This window comes from Parambassis ranga, chromosome 5 (genome assembly GCF_900634625.1).
Source record: "Parambassis ranga chromosome 5, fParRan2.1, whole genome shotgun sequence".
NCBI classification, from domain to species: domain Eukaryota; kingdom Metazoa; phylum Chordata; class Actinopteri; family Ambassidae; genus Parambassis; species Parambassis ranga.
The window spans coordinates 14,592,542-14,614,050 of record NC_041026.1 but is presented as its reverse complement, the minus strand read 5'-3'; the positions used below and the strand labels follow the sequence as shown (position 1 = coordinate 14,614,050).

Genomic DNA, 21,509 nt, shown 5'->3' with positions numbered 1-21,509 from the left:
TGACATTGAGGTGAAGGCGCGTGGAGGTCTATGTATCTTACACAGGTTGTGGTGGACAGATGGGACACAGAGATTGATGGGGTTCTCCTCTAAGCTACACAGAATCCCTACAGAGGTGAACTGAAGAATCATCAGAGGGTTTGGACAAATTCTCACTGTGTCCTTCTATCTGTGCCAGCAGCAAATGTGTGATGGTGTGTTTTAAAATATATGTGTCCAGATATGTAATATAATAAACTATGAAATAACATACTTGCTTGTTTTTAAAGCAGTGGTATGGCACTCTGTCTCTCTCTCTTTGCACTCTGGTGATACCAATATACACTGTAACTGTTGTGTGTGTGCTTGTACTACAGCTAAAGTACTCATTTTTTTTTTTAAATATTATTATTTTTATTTTATCCAGTAAAGTTTCTTTTTAAGTGGATTATCGAAACCTTGGATACTGCCTAAGCAGAAACCTCAATTGTGAACACAACTGCAGTTCTTCTAATGGTCACTTGAGGCCGGCTCTAAATACAAGATCCTCATAGATTTCCATGTTAAAATCGCTCCATATCTATCCCCATTAACTGAGACTAAGAAGTACTCTGCTCTTCACAAAACTTATGGATGACCCCATTATTTACACTCTATGATGGTTTCAACAGACTATAACCTACTCACCAGATTTAAAACTCTTACACTTTGCTTCCTCCTGGACAACTGGAGAAGAAACTTTGCAAAACAAAATTTGGAAAAAAACATATTTCCTGTCAGGTAAAAGGTAACTAATAAAAGTGCTGCCGAAGCTGAAGCCCATCCAGATCCTGCTTCTGAGTGTCTTTCCAGCATACTGAGATTTACATTGAATGAGGATTGATTTGGCATCTCTCTGAGGGAAGGTGACAGCGCACCAAAGTTGACACATTCATATACACATGACAATAAAACCTGTAGCCTGATTAAGTGGCTAATCACAAGGCAGTGTGCCCCCCAGCAATAACACATTCAGCTCAGCAGGTCATTCTCAAGGAGGTCCTGGGATCAGTGTACTTACTAAATACATTGGGTAAGTAATATGTTTGAGGCCTATGTTTGTGAGTTTTTTAACAATTGTGAACAGTTAAAGTGGATGCTAGAATATTATAGAGCTGTGCAAATCAAACCAAACAATGCAGCAATAGGTTGTAAAGTGAAAAAATGAATTTTATCTACAACATTTATAACCTAATACCTCAATATATATAAATATCAATTGTTTTATATATCCCCACTTTACAAAATCTGAGAGTTGGGTTAAACGTTTAATAAATAAAGGACATTTGTGTAGTAGGCATAATACATGTTTGTGTAATCCCCCTTAACATTGCCTACAATTCCCATCAGCCCTTACGGTAGGACGCGCGTTACCAGCCGTTGCCAGCAACTTCAAACAGCCTTTCCAGCCCGTCAGTGGCGTGTTGCCTGCTGCGCTGCTTCTTTCTCTGGCCTGACTCAACTGGAATCATGCTGTCCTTCGCTTTGAGACAACTCACACGGGTAACTACACTCTTAACAGCAATTTTTTTCTTGACGGTGTTTGTGTTTGGGAAGTAAGCTGTCGTTTTTGCATGGTTGAACTTGTTAGCTAGCTTAACATCAGAGTGGTACCAGTCGTAACTCACAGAGCGGGGCTTAAGTTGCTCACCTCAGCTGTGTGTAAGATGCACATGTGACATTGAATAAATGGACATCTGCAGCAACAAACCCGTAGGCATATTTTCTGTCCTGTTAGTTCTGTCGTGTTGTAATCTTGACGTTTGTTAGCTAGCTGATGGGCTAGCATGCTAGCTGTCAGTGCCAGTGAAGGTAGCTGCAGCTGTGTCCACGTCGATGACGCAAGAGCTACAGCTCAGTTGCATCATTATGTGAAAACTGCAAAAGACGTAATACATTTGGTTTTTAATATCATGTATACACATTATGATACACATTTGGACTTTCTACCTAATGCTGCTCAATATTACTATTGACCAAATAGTATATTGACCACACCAAAAATGAAGTGGAGGAAGTTAGCCATGCCTTAACAACATTAACAGCTTGATAAATAATAACTGCATGCATACAAGAGACAGACAATGGTATTTTAGGTCATTCTGTCCCCAATAATGTCCAAAGTCCAACACGAGGCTGAAATTTAATGTAGCAAATATTAACCTACTGTTTTGTAAGATAATTATTTAACAGATAAGGGTGTGTTTTTGTCAGAAATAGTCACAGTTTAACTCGTGTCAGCAGCTTCTCCACCGGCTTTAGTTGTTAGGCCTGTGTAAGGTTTCCCAGATATGGATCCTAAAATCAGTTAGTTTATTAAATGCCATCATGATTATTCTAATATATATATTTTTAGTCTGCCCTTCTGCATAATACAAACGGTACAAGTTAAAAGTTTGGACACACCTTCTCATGTAATGTTTTCTCTTTCTGTTTATTACTTTTGTTTCTAAATTGTAGACATCAAAACTCTGAAGAAACACACTGAATTATGCAGTAAACGTAAAAGTGCAGCACTTCATAACTCTCCTTCTTGGTCAAATAGCCCTTTATAGCCTGGAGGTGTGTTCAACCAAATATTTAACATTTAACCAACATTTGAATATGTATTATTTAATATATCCCTTGTTATATACTGTCTTCCATTTTGTTGCATCTTTGGTGTTGTAGATACATTTGACTTGTGATTGTACTATAAGCTTATTAAGCACGTTTAATAGTTAAGCAGTAATGTGTGAGTAATGTGATGAAGAAAAGTTGTTTCATTAATAGCCTAATTTTGGACTTCATGTGGTGACCCATTTTTAAAATGTTTTGAATTTCACATAGTTTCTCAGAAACAAGTAGGTTATGCCAAGTTTGATCTGGTGGCATGTATTCAGACCTAGTTTTAAAAGTCACTACTGTCAGTGTCTTTGAAGTTCCCTGTTGCACTGAGTGGCTCACATGCTTGCATGCATTTCTTATTGGTGCAAATTGGTTAAGTGTGCATCCCCAGTACATTTTAAATAAACTCACAAGACAGAAGTTTGTTTTTTTTGGCAAAAGCATGTGATGTCCTCATTCAATTCATGTATATATGCAGTAGTTTTGGTTGCCGTTGGCCTCCACCTTTGTATTTCACTATTAAGAATTCAAAATGAAATCTAATTCCACTATCAATTAAACTTTTGAGAGAGTTACATGGATAAAAAGCTTCCTTTCAGTGCATAGTTACTAGGCATGGGACGGGACATGCAGTCACTATTCAGTTTGGTACACTTGTCTCGGTTCTGGGCGTGTTTTGTTTGGTTCAGGACATGAGCATCAAGTAATGAAGGGAGGCATTTTTACCACAGCATGGAGACGAGTGTTGCCAAATTGGTGACTCGCTAAATTTGGCGACTTTCCAAACCTTTTTTTGTTCAAAGCAACTAGTGACTTTCTCTGGTGACTTTTGGAGACTGACATGAAAGCACGTATCATTCCGCAGTTAGGCTACTGTCCTCAACAAGCAGCGACCGCAAGCTGCAGGCGGTCTGCGCATGTCTCACAGTAGCTTCACGCAGCAGTTTCAGCTGCAGTCAGAGCAGAGAGGAGATCCACACCACTCTGCGTCCAATCGTGCACAAAGCTGCCACAGGTCCCATCAAAACTTATAGAGCGGGATGTAAATGTCATGAGCAACGGTGAGCAAAACAACACATGTTCTCTTTAAGGTAACCTAAATTTATTCTGACACTATATAGAAAATAAAATTAAATAAAATTGAGTTGACCTTCTAATACAATGGTAGGGGAAACACTGAACTGATTCTTAAATATGGTAAATGTTGGATAATTAGAATATATATTTTATGCTGATCTATGATATTTCCAGTGTTAAAAGTAGACCACAGAACCGTGATACAAACCAATCCGTGGATTTTGTGAACTGTTCCACCCCTAATAGTGACACACAGTCTAGCTTTGTACCTAAACATTGGAATTTAAAATATCATGCTTCAAACTACAGGTTCAATTTTTAATCATTTGGATTCTTTGTAGTCAGACATTGAAAGTGTGAAAGAAAAAGCCAACACTAAGGAATAATACTCAGTTTACAAGTGTAAGATAAACATTAGGGAGCAAGCTGAGTGCAAGTGAGTGCTGTAAATACTTAACAGTTAAATAACACAAAAATTATCCTTTAGTGCAATGTACTGAAATATTAGAAATTTGTTTGGCACAGCTTGGTAAAAAAGACCAAGACCAAAAAGACCTTTGGAGTTTTGTGCTAACTCCTACTCATCATGCTTTTGCTTAAAGTTCAGCATTAATTCTACTTTCTTAGTTGTTAACCAGCATCAGGTGTTAAGTGGGTTCGAAAAGAGGCAATATTTGTATGTTTCTTAACTCTAAAAACTGCAATGGAATGGCATTGTTGTATTTAAAGTTACTCAGCTGTAAGTTCTTAGATAGTGTCACCCTAAACACAGCCTTTAACAAGGATCTTCTTACATTTTTTTTCATTCTTTTATTCATTTTACAAAACAAGCACAGGTTTGTGATTTATAGCTTTACCTTTTACTGCATTAAATGTGTAGCTTTTATACCGTACCCACCAGACCCACCCATCTGGCTTTTGTTTTTTTTTTTTATTGGGAAAATGTACAGTCTGTATTAGAATCACTAAGTGTTTTTGTGTGTGTTCCTTCTTTAGCAGTGTGAACATGGCATCCAGGTGTCACCCTCTTCCTAGCAGACCTCTGTCAGTAACTTCTACAGCTCTTCATCTGGAACATTCTGTGTACATATTTAAAAGCTTGCTTTCTAATTTTTATTAACCCCTCTGCAAGTAGTAATAGGTTAGTCCTCATAAATTTACTTTTGTAGAACACAGTGTGTCTGAGTGACTCTGAATTTTATATCAACATTAGCCTAAGCACATTAACAAAACATTGCATATTGTCTGTTCTGCTGCATGTTCCTCACACATGCTTGTCTTAGTTTTAGCTTGTCTAAGTCTTAACTGCTGTCGCCTTATGAATGCAGGCAGCACATAGAACCTACCCAGCTGCTCCACTTCCAAATAAAACACATGCATTTGTGAAGAGCAGTCTTTTTAGGGGATAACTGGACTTAACGCCTTGTCTATATACTAATTCTAAAGACATGTTTATGGTTTTTCACTTCTGTGCTGCTTTTCCTTTTCTTGTTCAACTGCAAACTGAATATATTTGAAAGCAGTAGGAAATTACACCCATCATTTTATAGAAAAAATTATTGTTTGAGAAAATAATCTGCGGATTTGCCGGTGATTAAAATAATGTAGCTGTATTTTAGTCTGGCACACCTGTCAGACAGTCCTTTACATGTCTGGATTTGGATTTATAGTGATGTGAAAACATATTTTGTTTTTATTCCACACTTATGTAGAGCTCTATTGCCGTCTCCTTCTTTACTATAAGAAGTATTGTTGAAAGATTTCAGTATAAATTTACCATTTTTACCTGAAGGTTTGCTTTGTTGTTGGCATTGCTAAGGTTTTCTGATTGTCACCCTGACAATCCTTTGACCCGAATAGAGTGGAGTCGTCCTGCACTATGCCTCCGTCCCTTTACACCTCTTCACCCTGTCCAGATTTTTCAGTCTAGTGTCATCCAGAGCGAATCGCAGGGCAATTTGTAACGGACAGCCCTGTTATTAGTCAGTGACAAGGAAAGAGGCAACTATGTGTCAGACTGACGGATGCTGCAGCCCTGTTGACACTTCTTCTTAGCTACCTTACATATCTGTTTTTTCTTCAGTGTTTCTCCACTATAGCTCCATCTGTTATTTCTGTGTTACAGGGTTGATTGTTGTTTGGTATAGCTGCTGATGGACAGCAGTCATCTGTAAAATTGACTGGGCTTGGGAGATGCTTCAGGAAATAGTCAGAAATAATACAGAACGAGGATTAATGAAATGTTTTTCTTTCTTCCTTTTTCTTCTTCTCTGCCATTGTTCTTTGGGCACAGATGTTTGACATGAAAGGCGAAGTGCCAACAATTACCTTATCATTGTCACACGGATGTAGTGCATCTGTGACTCTACCATTATTCTGCTCAGGTTGATATGGCCCTGCCCCGCCCCTTTTCTCACAGAGTTTTCATCAAGTTCACCTTCAAACGACAGCATAATCTGTCGCCTAAAAATAGTCCCACTGTGACATATTTGGTGCTTGTATCTTGGCTCTCACTTTTCTTGGATCAGTTTATCTTGTGTTTATTAATTAATCTTCCTTAATGATCAGGGCTGAGAATTGAAGCAGGAGACCAGGGAAGCAGACTGTGGGGACTGACCTGGGTGTTGTTTGTTTAAATCTAGAGCTGTCACATTTTGATGGCATGACAAGAGGAACTAATAAAAATGCCACACAAGTGTACTTAGCTGAACGTGCTTAGCCATGTAGGGTGACAGGATGGGGGCAGGCTGAGGGGAAAAGGAAAGCAGTGAGGAGGAGGAGGGAGAGGCACCCCTGTCTGTTATGCAGTCGTCAGTACCCTTATAACCACAGAGTGTTGGCTTGTGTTGGGTTTTCTGCTGCTTTCCCTGGCCTTGGTGTGCCCCAGCAGAAACGCAGACAGCGAAGGACAGTTCCTGTCAGGATTTAATGACCCGTGTGATTTCTCTGTGAGAAACGTGTCCTCAGAGGCAGCTCAACCTGTCTCCCCAGGCTCTCATCTCTTCCCAGACCCTGTGGGGGGGCCGCTCTCCCCTTATCCAAAAGTATCACTACCACCAGTGACAGAAGGCCAGGGTAGAGACTGTTAAAGATCGGTCATTAATGTGCCAGTTGCTTTCCCTGGTGTGTCCCCTCTGCCACCCTTGGGAGCAGAGGAAAATGTAGTGAGTCAGAGTAGAGAGTGTAGGCTCAACAGTGATGAAAAAGATTATCCATCTAATATTGTATCTGAGGAGAAATTGTTAATTTTGGATAATGTTGAATTATTTTAAAATAGCAGACTTTAGGTCTTAGAACACAAACAAACCTTGTGTTTTGGCTGCATTTCTTTTCAAAATCTAATAAGGCCCATTCAAAAGATTGAGTACCCAAACATTTTTTGCACCACACAAAATGAGCATAATTGCATTTTTTATATGAATGTCCTCGACCAGTCCTGAGCATTGTGTTAATTGCTTTTTAATGGTGCTATTAAAGAGAGGCTGTCCCTCACACCCCAGCACACCTGTACAGATGATAACTATAGGGTAGTAGTGAGGCGATTGATCTCAGCACAGAGTTATCATCATATTGTTGATTAAATGACAGGATGGAGCAGATTTATTCTGAGACAATCAACCTGTCCTGAGTTTTATTTAACCTCTGAGTGTGTGCTTCCACTATCTAAATGCAACACAATTATTTTATGCATACAAAGGTTTTCTGATTTCTACATCTGTTGTATGTAATACAGGATGAGAAAAGTCTTGAAGGCAGTATAGGATTCACGTTTAATAAGAGCCAGTGAAAATTGTACGGACTCTGCACTCTCAATTCGATCAGGCATTGCAGCAGCAGAAGAACTTGCCAGCCCCAGTCCAGATTAGATAAGCAGGAAGTGCTGAATCTGTTCTCTCTATGCCTCCTTCTGGTACACTAAGGCTGTAAAAGTCGGTCTCTTAGTTTGTAGAAGTGCTGATTGAAGCATAATTGAACAACCATGCTGATTATTGATATCATGCAAACATGCCAGTTTCTAATTATACCAAGCTACTCATTAGACTGTAAAAAGAACAATAATGGAAACGACTTGAAGTATTAAATATGTGAAGTGATCCAGTATGCTGTATAGAGAAATTATGTTTTGTGTAACATGTTTCTTGCTATGTTCTGGTGCTGCTTTTATCAACTCCAAAATTTGTGTCTTCAGATTTGTGGCAGCTTGTGTCTTTGTGACCTATGAACCCTATTAGGGCAACAAGATCAGTTTTACAAAAAATGTTTGCTGACTAATTTGGGCCTTTCTGTATTCCCTGTCTGTTCTCATACCCAAATCCTCCTTCTGTAATCAGCCACTGTGCCAGCGGGCCCCTCTTCATCTCAGTGTACGTGGGCAGCAGTCCCACGCCGCCACTCGCACAGTTGATGAAGATCGTCCCTGGACCGGTCAGGAGAGCTTGGCCCAGGACGACCCCGAGATGTGGGATCTGCTGCAGAAGGAGAAAGACAGGCAGTGTCGTGGTTTGGAGCTCATTGCATCTGAGGTACTACATCTTTAAATATTAATCTGTTGTCCCTAACTAGAGGTTTAGAATGGACCAAAGAGAAGGGCAATTCTTCTAAAGCCTGATTACAATATAAAGACCTATCCTGTGTGAGTTGGCTAATTTTTAAGGAGCACTCGGTCCATAAGACCATCTGTGTAGTACCACCCCAGTATGGTGGCAGTGCTGTGAACTGAGAATACCTCTTCAACTCTGATTATTGTTTTGGCAAAATAGTTGACCATGCAGTCTTGTTGGGTCTATGAATTTGTAGTGTGGTTGTTGTTATTTTACAGAAAAACCTTTTAGTTGTTGCTATTTTTGTGTCCTATTGTTGTATTTAACCATGTTTTTTTAACTGTAATTTTTTTATCTTAGTGGCCTACTAGGCCTGTAAGTCTTGTCTGTCTAGAGCCTACAGATAATAACTAATGTCATGCACTGTGATGGGAACAAATTGAGATCACCCTCTATTCATTTATTATTCACTCACTGACAAACTGTGCACAGTGTGCTGTAAGTCCTTCAGACCTGGCTTCTTTAATAGGAAGAACACTCACAGGGAACTGTAGTGCCTGCAAGCAAGACTGACTCAGTTAATGCAAAAACATTTGGAAAAGTCTTTGTTTTCCTACCAAGGCTAGGTGCTGAAATGGAAATTTTTACTATTCAGAAAAACAGACAAGGTTTTATCGTCTGTTGTTCCCCCTCTCTTCTCCTTTTTCTTCTTCGCCACAGTAGTTGTTCAGTGGAGTATATCAGCCCCCTCTCAACACTAAGCCTGACCGCTCTACTGTGAGATAAAGCTGATATCTTCATTCTGCCTCCTCCCCGCCCAATTCACTCTGCAAGGCACATCACAGTACGACTCAGGCAGACATTTTTTGAATGAAAAGACGTACATTTTCCCACACATGTCCACCCACCCCCATCCACACACATAGACACATACGCACGCTCTTTAGGATGCTGAGAAGCAAATGCATTTGCTTTTTTCTAATATATGCACAGTCATCGGCGTGACAGACAGACGCAGCGGAAAGCTGTTACTGGAGCTGTTATCTCCCTTGATCTCCTCTTGGCTCCCAGGTGAAGCATTTGCATAGCCGCACACCCACCAACACCACCCTTGTACAGAGAGGGTGGAGACTGCATTTGTTGTCAGTGTGTGTCGGACCTCATTACTGACCAGGATGATAATATTAACATTATTGTTGAAGAGGGGCTGTGCACATGTTTATTTGCTGTATTATATAAAAGAGGCAGCAATGTTGGCGTGGAATTAAAGGCAGTCCAGGCATATTTACAGTGTTCTTGAAGAAAGTCACAAAAACTGAATTTTGAAAGCTAGAACAATATCTATCTCAACATGTGCAGGAAAGTTTATTACATAATCTTGTGTCCTCCAGTAGCAGGATGATAAGCATTGTGAAGTGCAGAGTGTTAGTCTATGGAAGTCCAGAGGTTCAATACTGTAATGATTGCCTCTAGCTGGAGGGGGATTTCTCACTATCACTTAACACACTTTAATTTGCCATCCTTGTCCCTTCTGTCCACTCGTGTCATTGATCTCAGTGTGTGTGTTTGCTTGTGTGTCTTCTCGCCACAGAATTTCTGCAGCAGGGCTGCTCTAGAAGCTCAGGGTTCCTGTCTGAACAACAAATACTCTGAAGGCTATCCAGGGAAAAGGTGAGTTGCTTATTGAGCCACACCCCTGCTTAATAATGCTGTTGATATTATGTGCTGTAGGATATTTGTTATTGCTCTTCACAAGCATATACACATTCCTTTATACTGTGTTTTCTAGCTTGTCCTTTAATAGTAAATTCTTACCACATAGCAAATAATACATGGCCTCTCCCTTGCCAAAGTAAATTCCCCAGTTACATTGGAAGAATTCAGTGCCTGGCTGAGAGTTGCATGTTTTCTTTATTTAGATTCTTTGTTATTTTGTTTGGATAATTTACATTTATCAGCAGCAAACTGAGAGCTGACATGTTTTCAAATGCTCCTCATTTGATGCCTTTGACTCGTATCATAAATCTCCCTCCCACTGAAAGTGTTTTTTTATATATTTTTTTTATTCCCCCTCCCCTCATCCCACTCATCTGCTCTTTCACACTATAATGTAATGAAACAAAAGCATGATCTCATTGAATGATGGGGTTTGTACAGTAGCCATCTGTTGTTTCTTCACTTGTAATTCCATGTTTGATGAGCAGTTTAACTTAGGATGGCTCAGATCTGCTGTGGAAATTGTAGGTCAGCATTGGTCTGGACTGCTCTAGATTTTATAACCAACAATGCAATTTGTGGCGAATGGATGACAGGGCATAAACAATACAGGTCAAGTGGCTATAATCAGTATTGTATAAGTATGTATTAAATTACAGTGTTATACTTTGTCACAGTTTCATTGATTTTGCTCACAGCATGCATGTCAAGCTAAGTGGCATTAAGTGGCAGACAAATATAAATGTTCCCTTCTTCTCTCTCCTACCTTGCCCTCAGGTATTATGGAGGGGCAGAAGTGGTTGACCAGATTGAGCTTCTCTGTCAGAAACGAGCCCTGGAGGCCTTTGACCTGGACCCGGCTCTGTGGGGTGTCAACGTCCAGCCGTACTCTGGCTCTCCTGCTAACTTTGCTGCTTATACCGCTGTGCTCAAACCTCATGATCGTATCATGGGCCTGGACCTGCCGGATGGAGGACAGTCAGTACTGATGCTGTTTTCTTATTATTCTCTAAAATGCCACGTGTATCTTTTTTTGAAAGCTGTCACAGATTCTATGGTCAACACTTGTGTGTGTTACGTTTTATTCTCCTTCACACTTCTTTACAATAGTAGTACGGTAATTCAAGTTGTAAGTTACCTCTTCTTTTTTTGTCACAGTCTGACCCATGGCTACATGACTGATGTGAAGAGGATCTCTGCAACATCAATCTATTTCGAATCCATGCCCTACAAGCTAAATGTAAGTTTAAAGACCTTTTTTGCTTTTTTTGTAATAAAAAGTCAAAGAAAGTGCGGGCAATTAAAGCAAGTTTTTAGAGTTATGAAAGCTGTGACGCACATTAAATACATGAAAATTAATTTAGATATTTTAACACAGTTAAATGTGAGAAGTTTTCTAAATTCCAATTCAGTCAGTCAAGAAAAATGCTCTGACAAGACATTTAAGGGAATGTTTTTGTTCATAAGGTTTTAGTGGCTATACTACAATAAATATTAAAGGTGCTATTTTCCACTTACATGTAGATCTGCACAATCAGGGGCTCTCAGTGGTTACAAGTAATTTTTCATGTTAGCATATATGATGAGTTAGTGTATAGTATTTTATTCCTGAGGTCATAGTTGTGTGGTAGTGTTGGCAGTGGCTGATAGATGGCCATGAGCGTCTGCATGTCCAGACCTGCTGATGTATGGGCAGGCAGGACCCCTCTGCGCGAGAGATAATGGGAAATCGACAGGCTGGCCAGCACCACTGGCTCTGTCTTCACAATGAGCAGGTTGATGGAGTGAGGGGGCATCCATAGATGTGCTCTGGAGATGGGAGATTATCAGGTTGTCTAAATAAAGCTTTCCCTCCTCCTTTTCTCTCTTCTTTTTCTTGTCTGTGACTCCCTTGTTCTCCATTGTTTCTGTCCCTCACTCTGTTTTTCTGCCACATCCTGCTGTCTTTCACCATCTCTCTTTTCTGATTCTTGAAGGGGGACTAGAGGGGTGAAATTATAGATTCAGGAACCAGACACACTGGTCATTTGACTGATCCAGCCAGACTCCATTTAATGTGAGTCTGAAAAATGGATTGTCTAACATCTTTCTTAAATTGCTTAGTTCAATGAAAGGTGCAGGAAGAGTCTCAAATCCAGTCTGATTCGTTCAGCCTCATTGTACCAGTTCAGCCGATCTGTAAAAAGGTTGAATTAGGATAAGTAGCGGTGCATTACTGCAATTGCTCTATCTTCTTCCATGATGTGATAGGTGTAAATGTCTCCCTTAGATAAGTCCCTTCCCCTTTTAAGGTAGCCAAAGTACTTCAAATGTAGCTGCTTCAAATGAGCTTCAAATGGGGGAACAAATCATCCATGTTGATATGTTTGCTCTTGATCTTCAGGTATCTAACAATTTTTTTTATCCTCTCATCTCCTCTTTTTCTTCTGACCCTTGAACTCTCTCTAATATTCTCATATTCTTCTTTATTCTTTCCTCTTCTCTCTTTTCTCAATCTGTCTCCCTCTCTGCAGACTGCAACTGGACTCATAGACTATGACCAGATGGAGATGACAGCCAAGCTGTTCCGGCCCAAGCTCATCATCGCTGGCACCAGTGCCTATTCCCGCCTCATTGACTATGCCCGCATCAAAAAGGTGCATAGAGAACACCAAGTGTTCAACACTCATCCAACTTTTACATCTTCCTTTTTCCGTTTTTTGTGTCTTGCACTCTACCCCTTACTTTTCTGCTACCTGTTTTCTCCACTTTTCATCCTGTGCTTGGAAGGTCAGACCAGCGTTCTCCTCTTATTTAAAACTCAGTCAACCTTTTTCAGTAAAATGTCACACACACACCTGCTTCCTTTACTGATAGGTCAGGACAAGCCAGCATTTCCCCCATATTTTTCAACCATATCTTTTCTCATTTCTGTCCACACATTGGAAACCTGTCTTCGCTAAACACACAAATATTCATTATCAACATTTCCAAACACAAACCAATTTTAAAAGGCATTACACTCACGGCTACACAGATGCTTACATCTTCTGTTGCCTATTCAGCTCGCACTGACTCACAAGTACACAGTAGCAACTTTTAACCGCACACTTCACTGCCCTCTTTGACAGTGCACAAGAGGCCCCTTTATCTGTTTTGTTATACCCACCCGCTGATTCACTTTATTCACTCCATGACTGCTTCCCTTTGTTGCAGAGCTCCACTTTAGCTAGTGCCATCAGATGGAGTGTCCCACCATTACAGAGCTGTGTTTTTATTAAGCACCATAACTACTTTGCTACTAAGCCTGAAGAGGGGCCATATTTCCCACCCCCTGGCATGTCTCTGTGGAACTGTTCACTGTTTTATGGCAGAATCTGCCGGGCAGGCTCCTCTCCAGATTTTCAGTGGTGTGCCACCTAGATTGGAGCAAGCCTGTTTATTTTTTTTTCCTTTCTACTGACATTTGTTTCAGCATCGGCATTCATCAATTGCAGCACATCACCCTCTTGTGTTCTTTCCCCCCTTTCCCTTGCCTTTTAATCTAATAAACATGTGCTGATCCAGTTTAGATATGAGAGGAAGGGAGATTGTCATGATAATGCATATTAATTGGAGCACTAAAAAGATTGTTTACTGCTCTGATCATTCGCCAGTGAGTCATTTGCATGTTAGCGAGCTATTTATTGTTTGTGCCTTTTTCAATAAATGCCGGCAAGAGACGACAAGGATTTATTGAATTGCTCTATAATATTTCAAGCCTCTGAAGACTGCCGAAGAGTGTAATTACAGCAGCTCTCGTTTGAAATATCTTCCCTTTGAGAAGATAGGTGCTGCTAACAGATGTAGAGTTACTTATCAAATCTTAACTGTGGGGGGAAAATGTAAATGTATTAGTGCCAGGAGATTGTATCTTTTATCTCAAATTTCAACATACGCAGAGCACAGAGAAGTAAAATACAAAGCACAGCAGGGTCACAGATGACAGACTGAGGCAAGTTGCAGCATGTAGTGTAGTTTTTTATTAACTGAAGCTGTTTCTGGGAGCGCTCTGTATATTAAGTATAATGCATATGCAAAATACAACACAGTTCATAAATATTCGTGCACTGCCGCACTCCAGTAACTACATTTAAAATTAAGTTGTAACTAAAGCTAAAGTACTGACTTTTTAAATTTTATGGGAGTGCAAGCTTTTGTCAAGCTGTAACTTCTTTGTCACAGCTTGACACAAGATCAGTGTCTATCAGTGAATTCAAGGGTTATGGCTAGCTCAGACAGGTCTGTAATAACTGCAAGACAGAGAAGATTGAACACTATAGAAGTTTTCAGATGACATAGATTAGTAGGAACTAGTAGAAATGTTTTGAGCAGATGGACAAAACTCTGGTGTTTGAAATATCTGCTCCACATCCTACAACAATCATAACTTTTGTTACAACATATAAAGTAAACCTTGCCTCATTTTTCTGAAAGGCTTATGGCAGAAATACTGAGGTTCTAGCCAGTGGAATAGAGGCTAGTCCAAGTGACTATATTACTTTTTTAAAAATATTTCAGAGTAATGTGAGATTTTTGGACAACAGAACAGAACAAAATATTCCTGCAACATGTATGTATAATATGTATTTTTTTCCCTTCAGCTCTGCACTGACATTAATGCCTACTTGCTTGCTGACATGGCACATATCAGTGGCCTGGTGGCCGCCAATGCCGTCCCCTCGCCCTTTGAACAAGCTGATATTGTCACCTCTACCACACACAAGTCTCTCAGAGGAGCCAGGTAGGGACAGTCAGTGAACACAAATCAAAATTTAAAACAAACTTTTAAAGATGTATTGTCAATTAATAATTTTTTTTCTGTTCAGGGCTGGGCTCATCTTCTATCGTAAGGGTGTTCGCTCCGTGGACAAGAAAGGAAAGGAAATCATGTACGACCTGGAGGACAGGGTCAACTTTTCTGTCTTCCCTTCCCTGCAGGGTGGACCTCATAACCATGCCATTGCTGGAGTAGCTGTGGCACTCAGACAGGTCAGTACAACATATAAATGTCAGCTGGAATCTTTTTAATCAGAAGGCAAGCATCTGGTCATCTCATAAGAAACCAGATAAACACAATACACATAGAAACTCTGACTTTTTAAATACCTAATTTCCTTACTCCAAATGAAAAATAACGTAACTTAAGACCTTATTTTTCTTGTCCAGGCTCAGTCTCCCATGTTCAAGGAGTATATCGCCCAGGTACTAAAGAACTCCAAGGCTATGGCTGCAGCTCTTCTTAGCAAGGGCTACACCCTGGTATCAGGTAACCTAACTTGTATTTAAGCATCCTATTCATTTTAATTCTGTAAGAAATATTGAGTCAGCAAACAGGAAGGAATCACTGAAAACTCACATAAAATGTCCTGTCGCAAAATGCAAATTACACATTCATTTAAATTCATGATGTGCAAATAGGCTAATGTCAGTGTAGCTGTCTTGTCGGTCAAGCACATAAAATCAGATGAGAGTGGTCACTTTGTGGTGTTGAGCAAATGCTTGAATCTTGTAGTGCATTAAATTCACCGGCATCAGCTGTTTTTTGATGTATAGCCTTCAATTGATACCTTTTGAAAAATACAGAGTTGCTTACACTGCTGTGTGTACATGCGTCTGTTTATTTTAAACCCTCTGTCTATGTTTTAGAACAAGGACCAGAAATGTGTGTAACAGTATTAGGACAATATCCTATACTCAGTATATCAAATATTGTCTGAGCTTAACTTAAGTTTTTAAATTAGTCAAAATCTATAACTGGAAGCGGAATTCAGTTAGCAAATAACTGCATCTCTCTATACAAGGCTAGAACAAGCTAATCAGATCGTATTATCTTTCATGGTCTCAGCATATTGAAAGCATCATTAACAAAATAGGGAAAGGCTGCCATTACTGTAAAATGTCATTTTTCCCCCTTTTATTAATTATGAAAACATTTTATAATGTTATTAATTCATTGCTGTTATCTTCAGTCAGATGGTCTGCTGCTAAAAAGAAAGATGTTTCTTCCACAGGTCCAGAACAAGGACACCAGATTAGTTTCCATCCACACACACAATGCTTCATAACTGAAATACACAATAGACTGTCCTGATGGACGTTATTTGGCGTTTTTTTCCCAGGTTATGGTTCATCTTCAGTAGTGACAGATGTTTATTGGTTGCTCATGTTTACTTCCCATTTGAAGAACAAAGCTTTGACATGCACATTAATACCTCTTGTCAGCAACACAGCTTAGCTGCACATATCATCCACCTAGTCAAGCAGCATGAGGGACAATGTTCAGTCCACATCAAGTTTTAAGAACCAGTAACTACCACAAGCAGTGGAACATTACCAGTTTCTGCTATGGAAACTACTTGGGATCAAAATAAATAAACTATTAGTTATTATTATAACTACATCTCTTAGTTTTACATAAGTCAGACGTGCACATAGATGAGTTGACGATTTGAGTCACCGATACTGGGAAAAATACAGCCCACAGTAATTCAGTGTAATCATTAGCTGCCTTCTGATTCATGTCCTGAAGCTAATGTCTCATCCATGATTAATTGAAGAAAAGGTGGTCTGATCAAATGCTTGCAGGTACAGCTCCTGTGACTCACATCTCTTGCTCTCTCTTCACACGGTTTTATTAACGATGCTGAATATTCTAGGTGGGACTGACAACCACTTGGTCCTGGTGGACTTGCGGCCGAAGGGCATTGACGGGGCTCGGGCTGAGAGGGTGCTGGAGCTTGTGTCAATCACCGCCAATAAGAACACCTGCCCTGGGGACAAGAGCGCCCTGACTCCTGGTGGCCTCAGGCTAGGTAATGAACAGCACCACATTACACTATGTTTAGCTGGCCATCCAAAAGGAGTCATATTTAATCAGGTTCTAATCAGATTTAAAACTTGTGCTGATTTGTATTAAAGTTTTGTATTAACATTTCATGTTATGCATAAAAGTGTTTTTTTTTTCCCTTGTCAATTTTACTTTGCATGCAACATCTTCATTTAATCTGTTTTACTTTTTCAAAATACAGTTCTGCATATGGAAATTAGTCAGCCTCCAATTAAGCCACAAGTATTAAGCAATTCATGATTAATTAAACCTGTTTGGCTTTTTAATCATCTTCCAGGAAGTTCAAGAGCTCCACATTTTAGCATTATCTTAAGGCAAGATCTTTTACCTTTAGTAAAACACTGCAGTTATTAGAATCTCTTTTCAACTGCACCTTAGTGGCCCATCAACCATCAGCATCTGTGTAGGTTTTCTAGACTCTGTATAGATTAATTACTGAAATTTCTAAAAGCTCCAGGGTTCAGTTTTTTTCTAAGACCATATGGTTTCTGTTTTTTAAAAAAAGAACCTGATTTCAAGCAGCTGAACTGTGAAAGAAAAAATACTGAGATTTTTACTTTTTGATTTCGCTTGTGATCGTCTCTGCCCCAGGTGTTCCAGCTTTGACCTCCAGACAGTTCAAAGAAGCCGACTTTGTGAAGGTTGTCGAGTTCATGGATGAGGGTTTCAACATTGCCTTGGATGTCAAGAAGAAGACAGGTAGGCCTACAGTGAGAAAGAAGACGGGGCAAAAAGAAACTTTCAAGATTTTGGACCTGATTTTTGGTATTATAAGAATTTGGGTAGTGTGTGTTGGTGAACTCCAGCTCCAGGTTTTTATTTGCCAGATAAAGCTTCTCATATGCCAGTGGACTCCTGTTGGTGGAGTCACTGTCCACAACAAAATTTGTTTTGTACTAGCAGGAGTGACTTTAGATGAAAGCTTTGCTCCTCACATGGAGGATGAGGATGAGGGAAAGAAGTGCTGGATACAAACTTGATCCTGAAGGGATGTAGAATTCAGTGAGAGCAGTAGTGACAGTATTTTGTTACTAACAGTAATGTCACTGTGTAATTTTTTTTTTTTTAGATACTGTATTAATCCCAGAGGGAAATTAGTAGTAGTGTCATACAATGACTAGCAAGGCGCGCCACAAAGTGTGAAGTGTCTTGCCCAAGAACCACAACAGTGACTAGGGAGGAGTTGGGATCGAACCACCAACCTTCCGGTTACTAGACAACCCTGCTATACCACCACTGTTGTCCCCAAAAATATACTAAACGGTTTTATTGTATGCATCTGCTGCCACATACTCTGCCCCAGTTTGTTGCCCATCTGTTTCATTAACCTCACTCAAGAGCCTCTAAATAGCTGTTTGTAGTAGTGGAAAACCAAAAGCAAATCTGCTCAGTGCACTCTGTTTTCAGCTATTTTAAACGCATATTACCTCAGACCTTTTTTCTTTTTTTCTGGTCATGTCCTGACAGTTTTTTTTGTCACCTTTCTAATCTACTGACAGCCACCATTTATGATAAGTCTATCTTTCCTGCGGCAACAAAAACCGTCTTTATTAAAAGCATATTTTGAAACGTTTTATTTAGAAAGCAAAATGTAGTGCATATTATATTAACTGCAAGAAGAGACAAAAATGCCTGGTGGTGATAAAACAAAGGAAGCTAAAAATAAAGAGCTGAGCCTTCTTCCTCTGTCTTCTGCAGGAAAACTCCAGGACTTCAAGAACTTCCTCCTCCAGGACCCAGAGACTGTGGCTCACATCGCAGACCTGCGACACCGCGTCGAAGCTTTTGCCAGACCCTTTCCCATGCCAGGCTTCCATGACCATTAGGCCACAGGCCTGTAACAGCCAGGTGGCAGAAAGCGAGCTGGGCAGAAGTGTGCATGGAGAAAATGGAAAAATGTCATGGTGTTGAAATGTGGCTGGTGCCTGTGAATTAGAATGACTCGAGTTCACTTTTTTTCCAATCAGATCTCAGAAATCACATTTTTATACTTCTTTGCAGTATCCATCAATCTATTCTTGTAGAAAAAAAGGTTGGCCTCCATGTTGAGGTAAAGAAACAACGATAAAATTTAACCAAGAAAAAAAATGTTTTTGCTATGTATATGAAGAGCTTAACCCCCTTTCTTTAGTGCAGGAGAAAAAGACGTATCAAAGACCAACACTGGATACACTAACAGTCTTAATTCTGTATTGTCTTAATCAGTGTCACTAAATGTATTTTGTTATATCAGCTTATTTGTAACACTACGTACACTAAAGTGTTCATGATGTAAAGGAGTGTTGTGTTAAGCGTGATGTTGTCCTTTTACCTAACCTAAAACATGGTTTTATAGCGAAAAGGTCCAAGTCATATCAACATGAGGTGGTCTCTCAGTTCAATAAATTAACCCTAAAACCTGTGCTAAAACACGATTCAGACACAGTAATCATACTTTTAATGTCATAAGCTTTACAATAGAAATTTAATTCGTAGATCACCAGTGTAGTGATTCCATTCTCCTTTTTTCCCCTCCAGCCCATCATCTCTTTCATTGTGTTTACAAAGAGTATATACTTTTCTATACAGTATTTAAAAACAATTAACTATATAATTTGTTTTACTACTGGAAACCATTTATAGTGTATTCTGTGTTTATGAATGAAAACTGTGAAGCAGCTTGATTTGGTAAGTCATAATGTATTTTGTTCACAGATTGGAACTGTTGTCATTGTCACTGCATCAGTGAGGAAGATTTCTGTTTGTAGTCTCACAGCACAACTGAGGAATAGATGATACTTTCTTACTTTGCACAAAAACACATTTTTTAAAACGATCCATTATAAACTATCCACGTCACAACAATTTGTTTTTCCTTTTTGCCAAAAAACATACCAATACGTATTTCAGTACAGTGTTCATAAGTTTACTGCTTCTCTGTTGTCATCACTGATATGATGCCAGCAATTGTACGCCAGCACAAGTGTGAACTAACTTTCTTTTACAGAACATTTTTATTAAATTTAAAAGTCCTAATAATAAAATCCAATATTGCAAGCATGGTCTGTGTGATGTTTTTATATAAGACTATAGAAAGCATATTGTCAGTCACACATGTTTAAAAAAATGTTAACATGGTTACTGTTGATATTGTACATATGTATCATAAGTATAGATTAAATAATGAAAGCTCATGGTACTTATGTTTCTATTTCGTTAAATGTGTAAATCAATTTTCTTTTATTACTCATTTTCCAATGCCTTAAAATACTTAGATTGCATAGAAACATCATTTGCCTAATATGGAAAAAGTGGCAAATGAAACTTTTTTAATGAAGTATACCTCACAGGTGTATGGAACTGTTTTTCCAGTTAATGAGGAACTGAAGTTAAATAAAGGTGATTTTGATTAACCCTGACACGTTCTCCTCAATGACACAAATCGGACACACCCTTTTTAATAGAGCCTGCTACTTAAGCTGTTTATGCCCCGCCCACAACTTCCTGTTTCCAAATGAAGCTAACCTGCTAACAGTGCGATAGCTTAGCACCGCTTTGTTAAATTATGTTGGCAAACGCAACTAGCTGTGTTACCGCGACCAGGGCGCATTGGCTGCACTAGGAAACTCTTTGGAACTTTTTCCAGTGGATTTATCTTCTCATACTTGTCGGACGCCATGAAAAAATGCTATGCTAACCTGCCAGCTTCGCTCTGTTCTTTTTTGAGCTGCTAAATGATGTTTTGCTTATGGTGTCTGTCCACAAGTTGTTGAAAAAGTTTGGTTGTGTGTTTTGTTGCAATTGAAGCATGTCAGTAACTTGTTTTTCAAGGGGTCTTGTAATGTGGTTATACATGGATCATTCTTGAAAATATTATGTTATGCTGCTTTTTGGCCAACTTTTCCTGCTCAGTTATCTTTGCTATTTTTTTGCCATACATGAGTACTGCAACAGTTTCCACATGTTGCAGGGTTTATAGTAGCAATGTGCTTTGTGCCTTTGCTGAACTTGCACATTATCAATAATATTTTACATTACATAGAATACATATTAACTGTAATAGAAAGACTGTGGTCAGTTTTAGGGATTGTGTTTCTGTGTATGTGCACGCATCCTTCCTTTCTTTGTGATACTTGTCATACAGGGATTCATTCCTGCTCCACTGTCTCTACACTGGATCTGTTATCACTGAGCACCTTTTAGGCAAAAGTTGCGTGCTGTACTGAGAAGGGAGAGGCACATGAATAGTGATGGGTTTTAGATCAGATGCTCATGGGCAAGTTCAGGTGTCTGTAGGCATAGTTAACCGATTTCTTTGAGTGAGCACTGATGTACTAACATGCATTGTGCTGCATCAAAATGTACATAGTTGAAGGAAATGTGAGCCTGTTTTGTGTGTTTTTGTTTGGATATTTTGTGTGGTGGAGCGCCCTTTTCAGTCCATGCAGGGTTTAGCACAATTCCTCCATAGATGAGCGATATATTTTATCAACAGAATGGATCATAAAGTCACTCTGTAAAATGAATAGGTCCATGAGAAAAAAAAGTGCAATGAAAAAGTACTCTCCAGTCAGTAATTGTCATAATCATACAGTATTACCCATCTGGTACATTTCCTCATAATGTTGGTCATATATCAAAGCCTTAAAACTCCCCCTGATATGCCCTCTGCTGTTGTAAAAGCACAGATATGCACACACAGT

At 39.3% G+C, this 21,509-nt stretch overlaps 1 protein-coding gene across 1 annotated transcript; it reads left to right on the top strand.

The window, feature by feature from the left end:
• Nucleotides 1-1,488: 1,488 nt before the first annotated feature.
• shmt2 (serine hydroxymethyltransferase 2 (mitochondrial)) lies at nt 1,489-19,866 on the top strand. Its single transcript, XM_028406833.1, has 12 exons — nt 1,489-1,521; nt 8,034-8,225; nt 9,835-9,914; nt 10,737-10,937; nt 11,118-11,199; nt 12,473-12,595; nt 14,582-14,721; nt 14,807-14,969; nt 15,147-15,246; nt 16,637-16,792; nt 17,419-17,526; nt 18,526-19,866. The coding sequence occupies exons 1-12, from the start codon at nt 1,489-1,491 to the stop codon at nt 18,651-18,653; spliced, it is 1,506 nt and encodes a 501-aa protein (XP_028262634.1). The 3' UTR covers nt 18,654-19,866.
• Nucleotides 19,867-21,509: the final 1,643 nt, after the last annotated feature.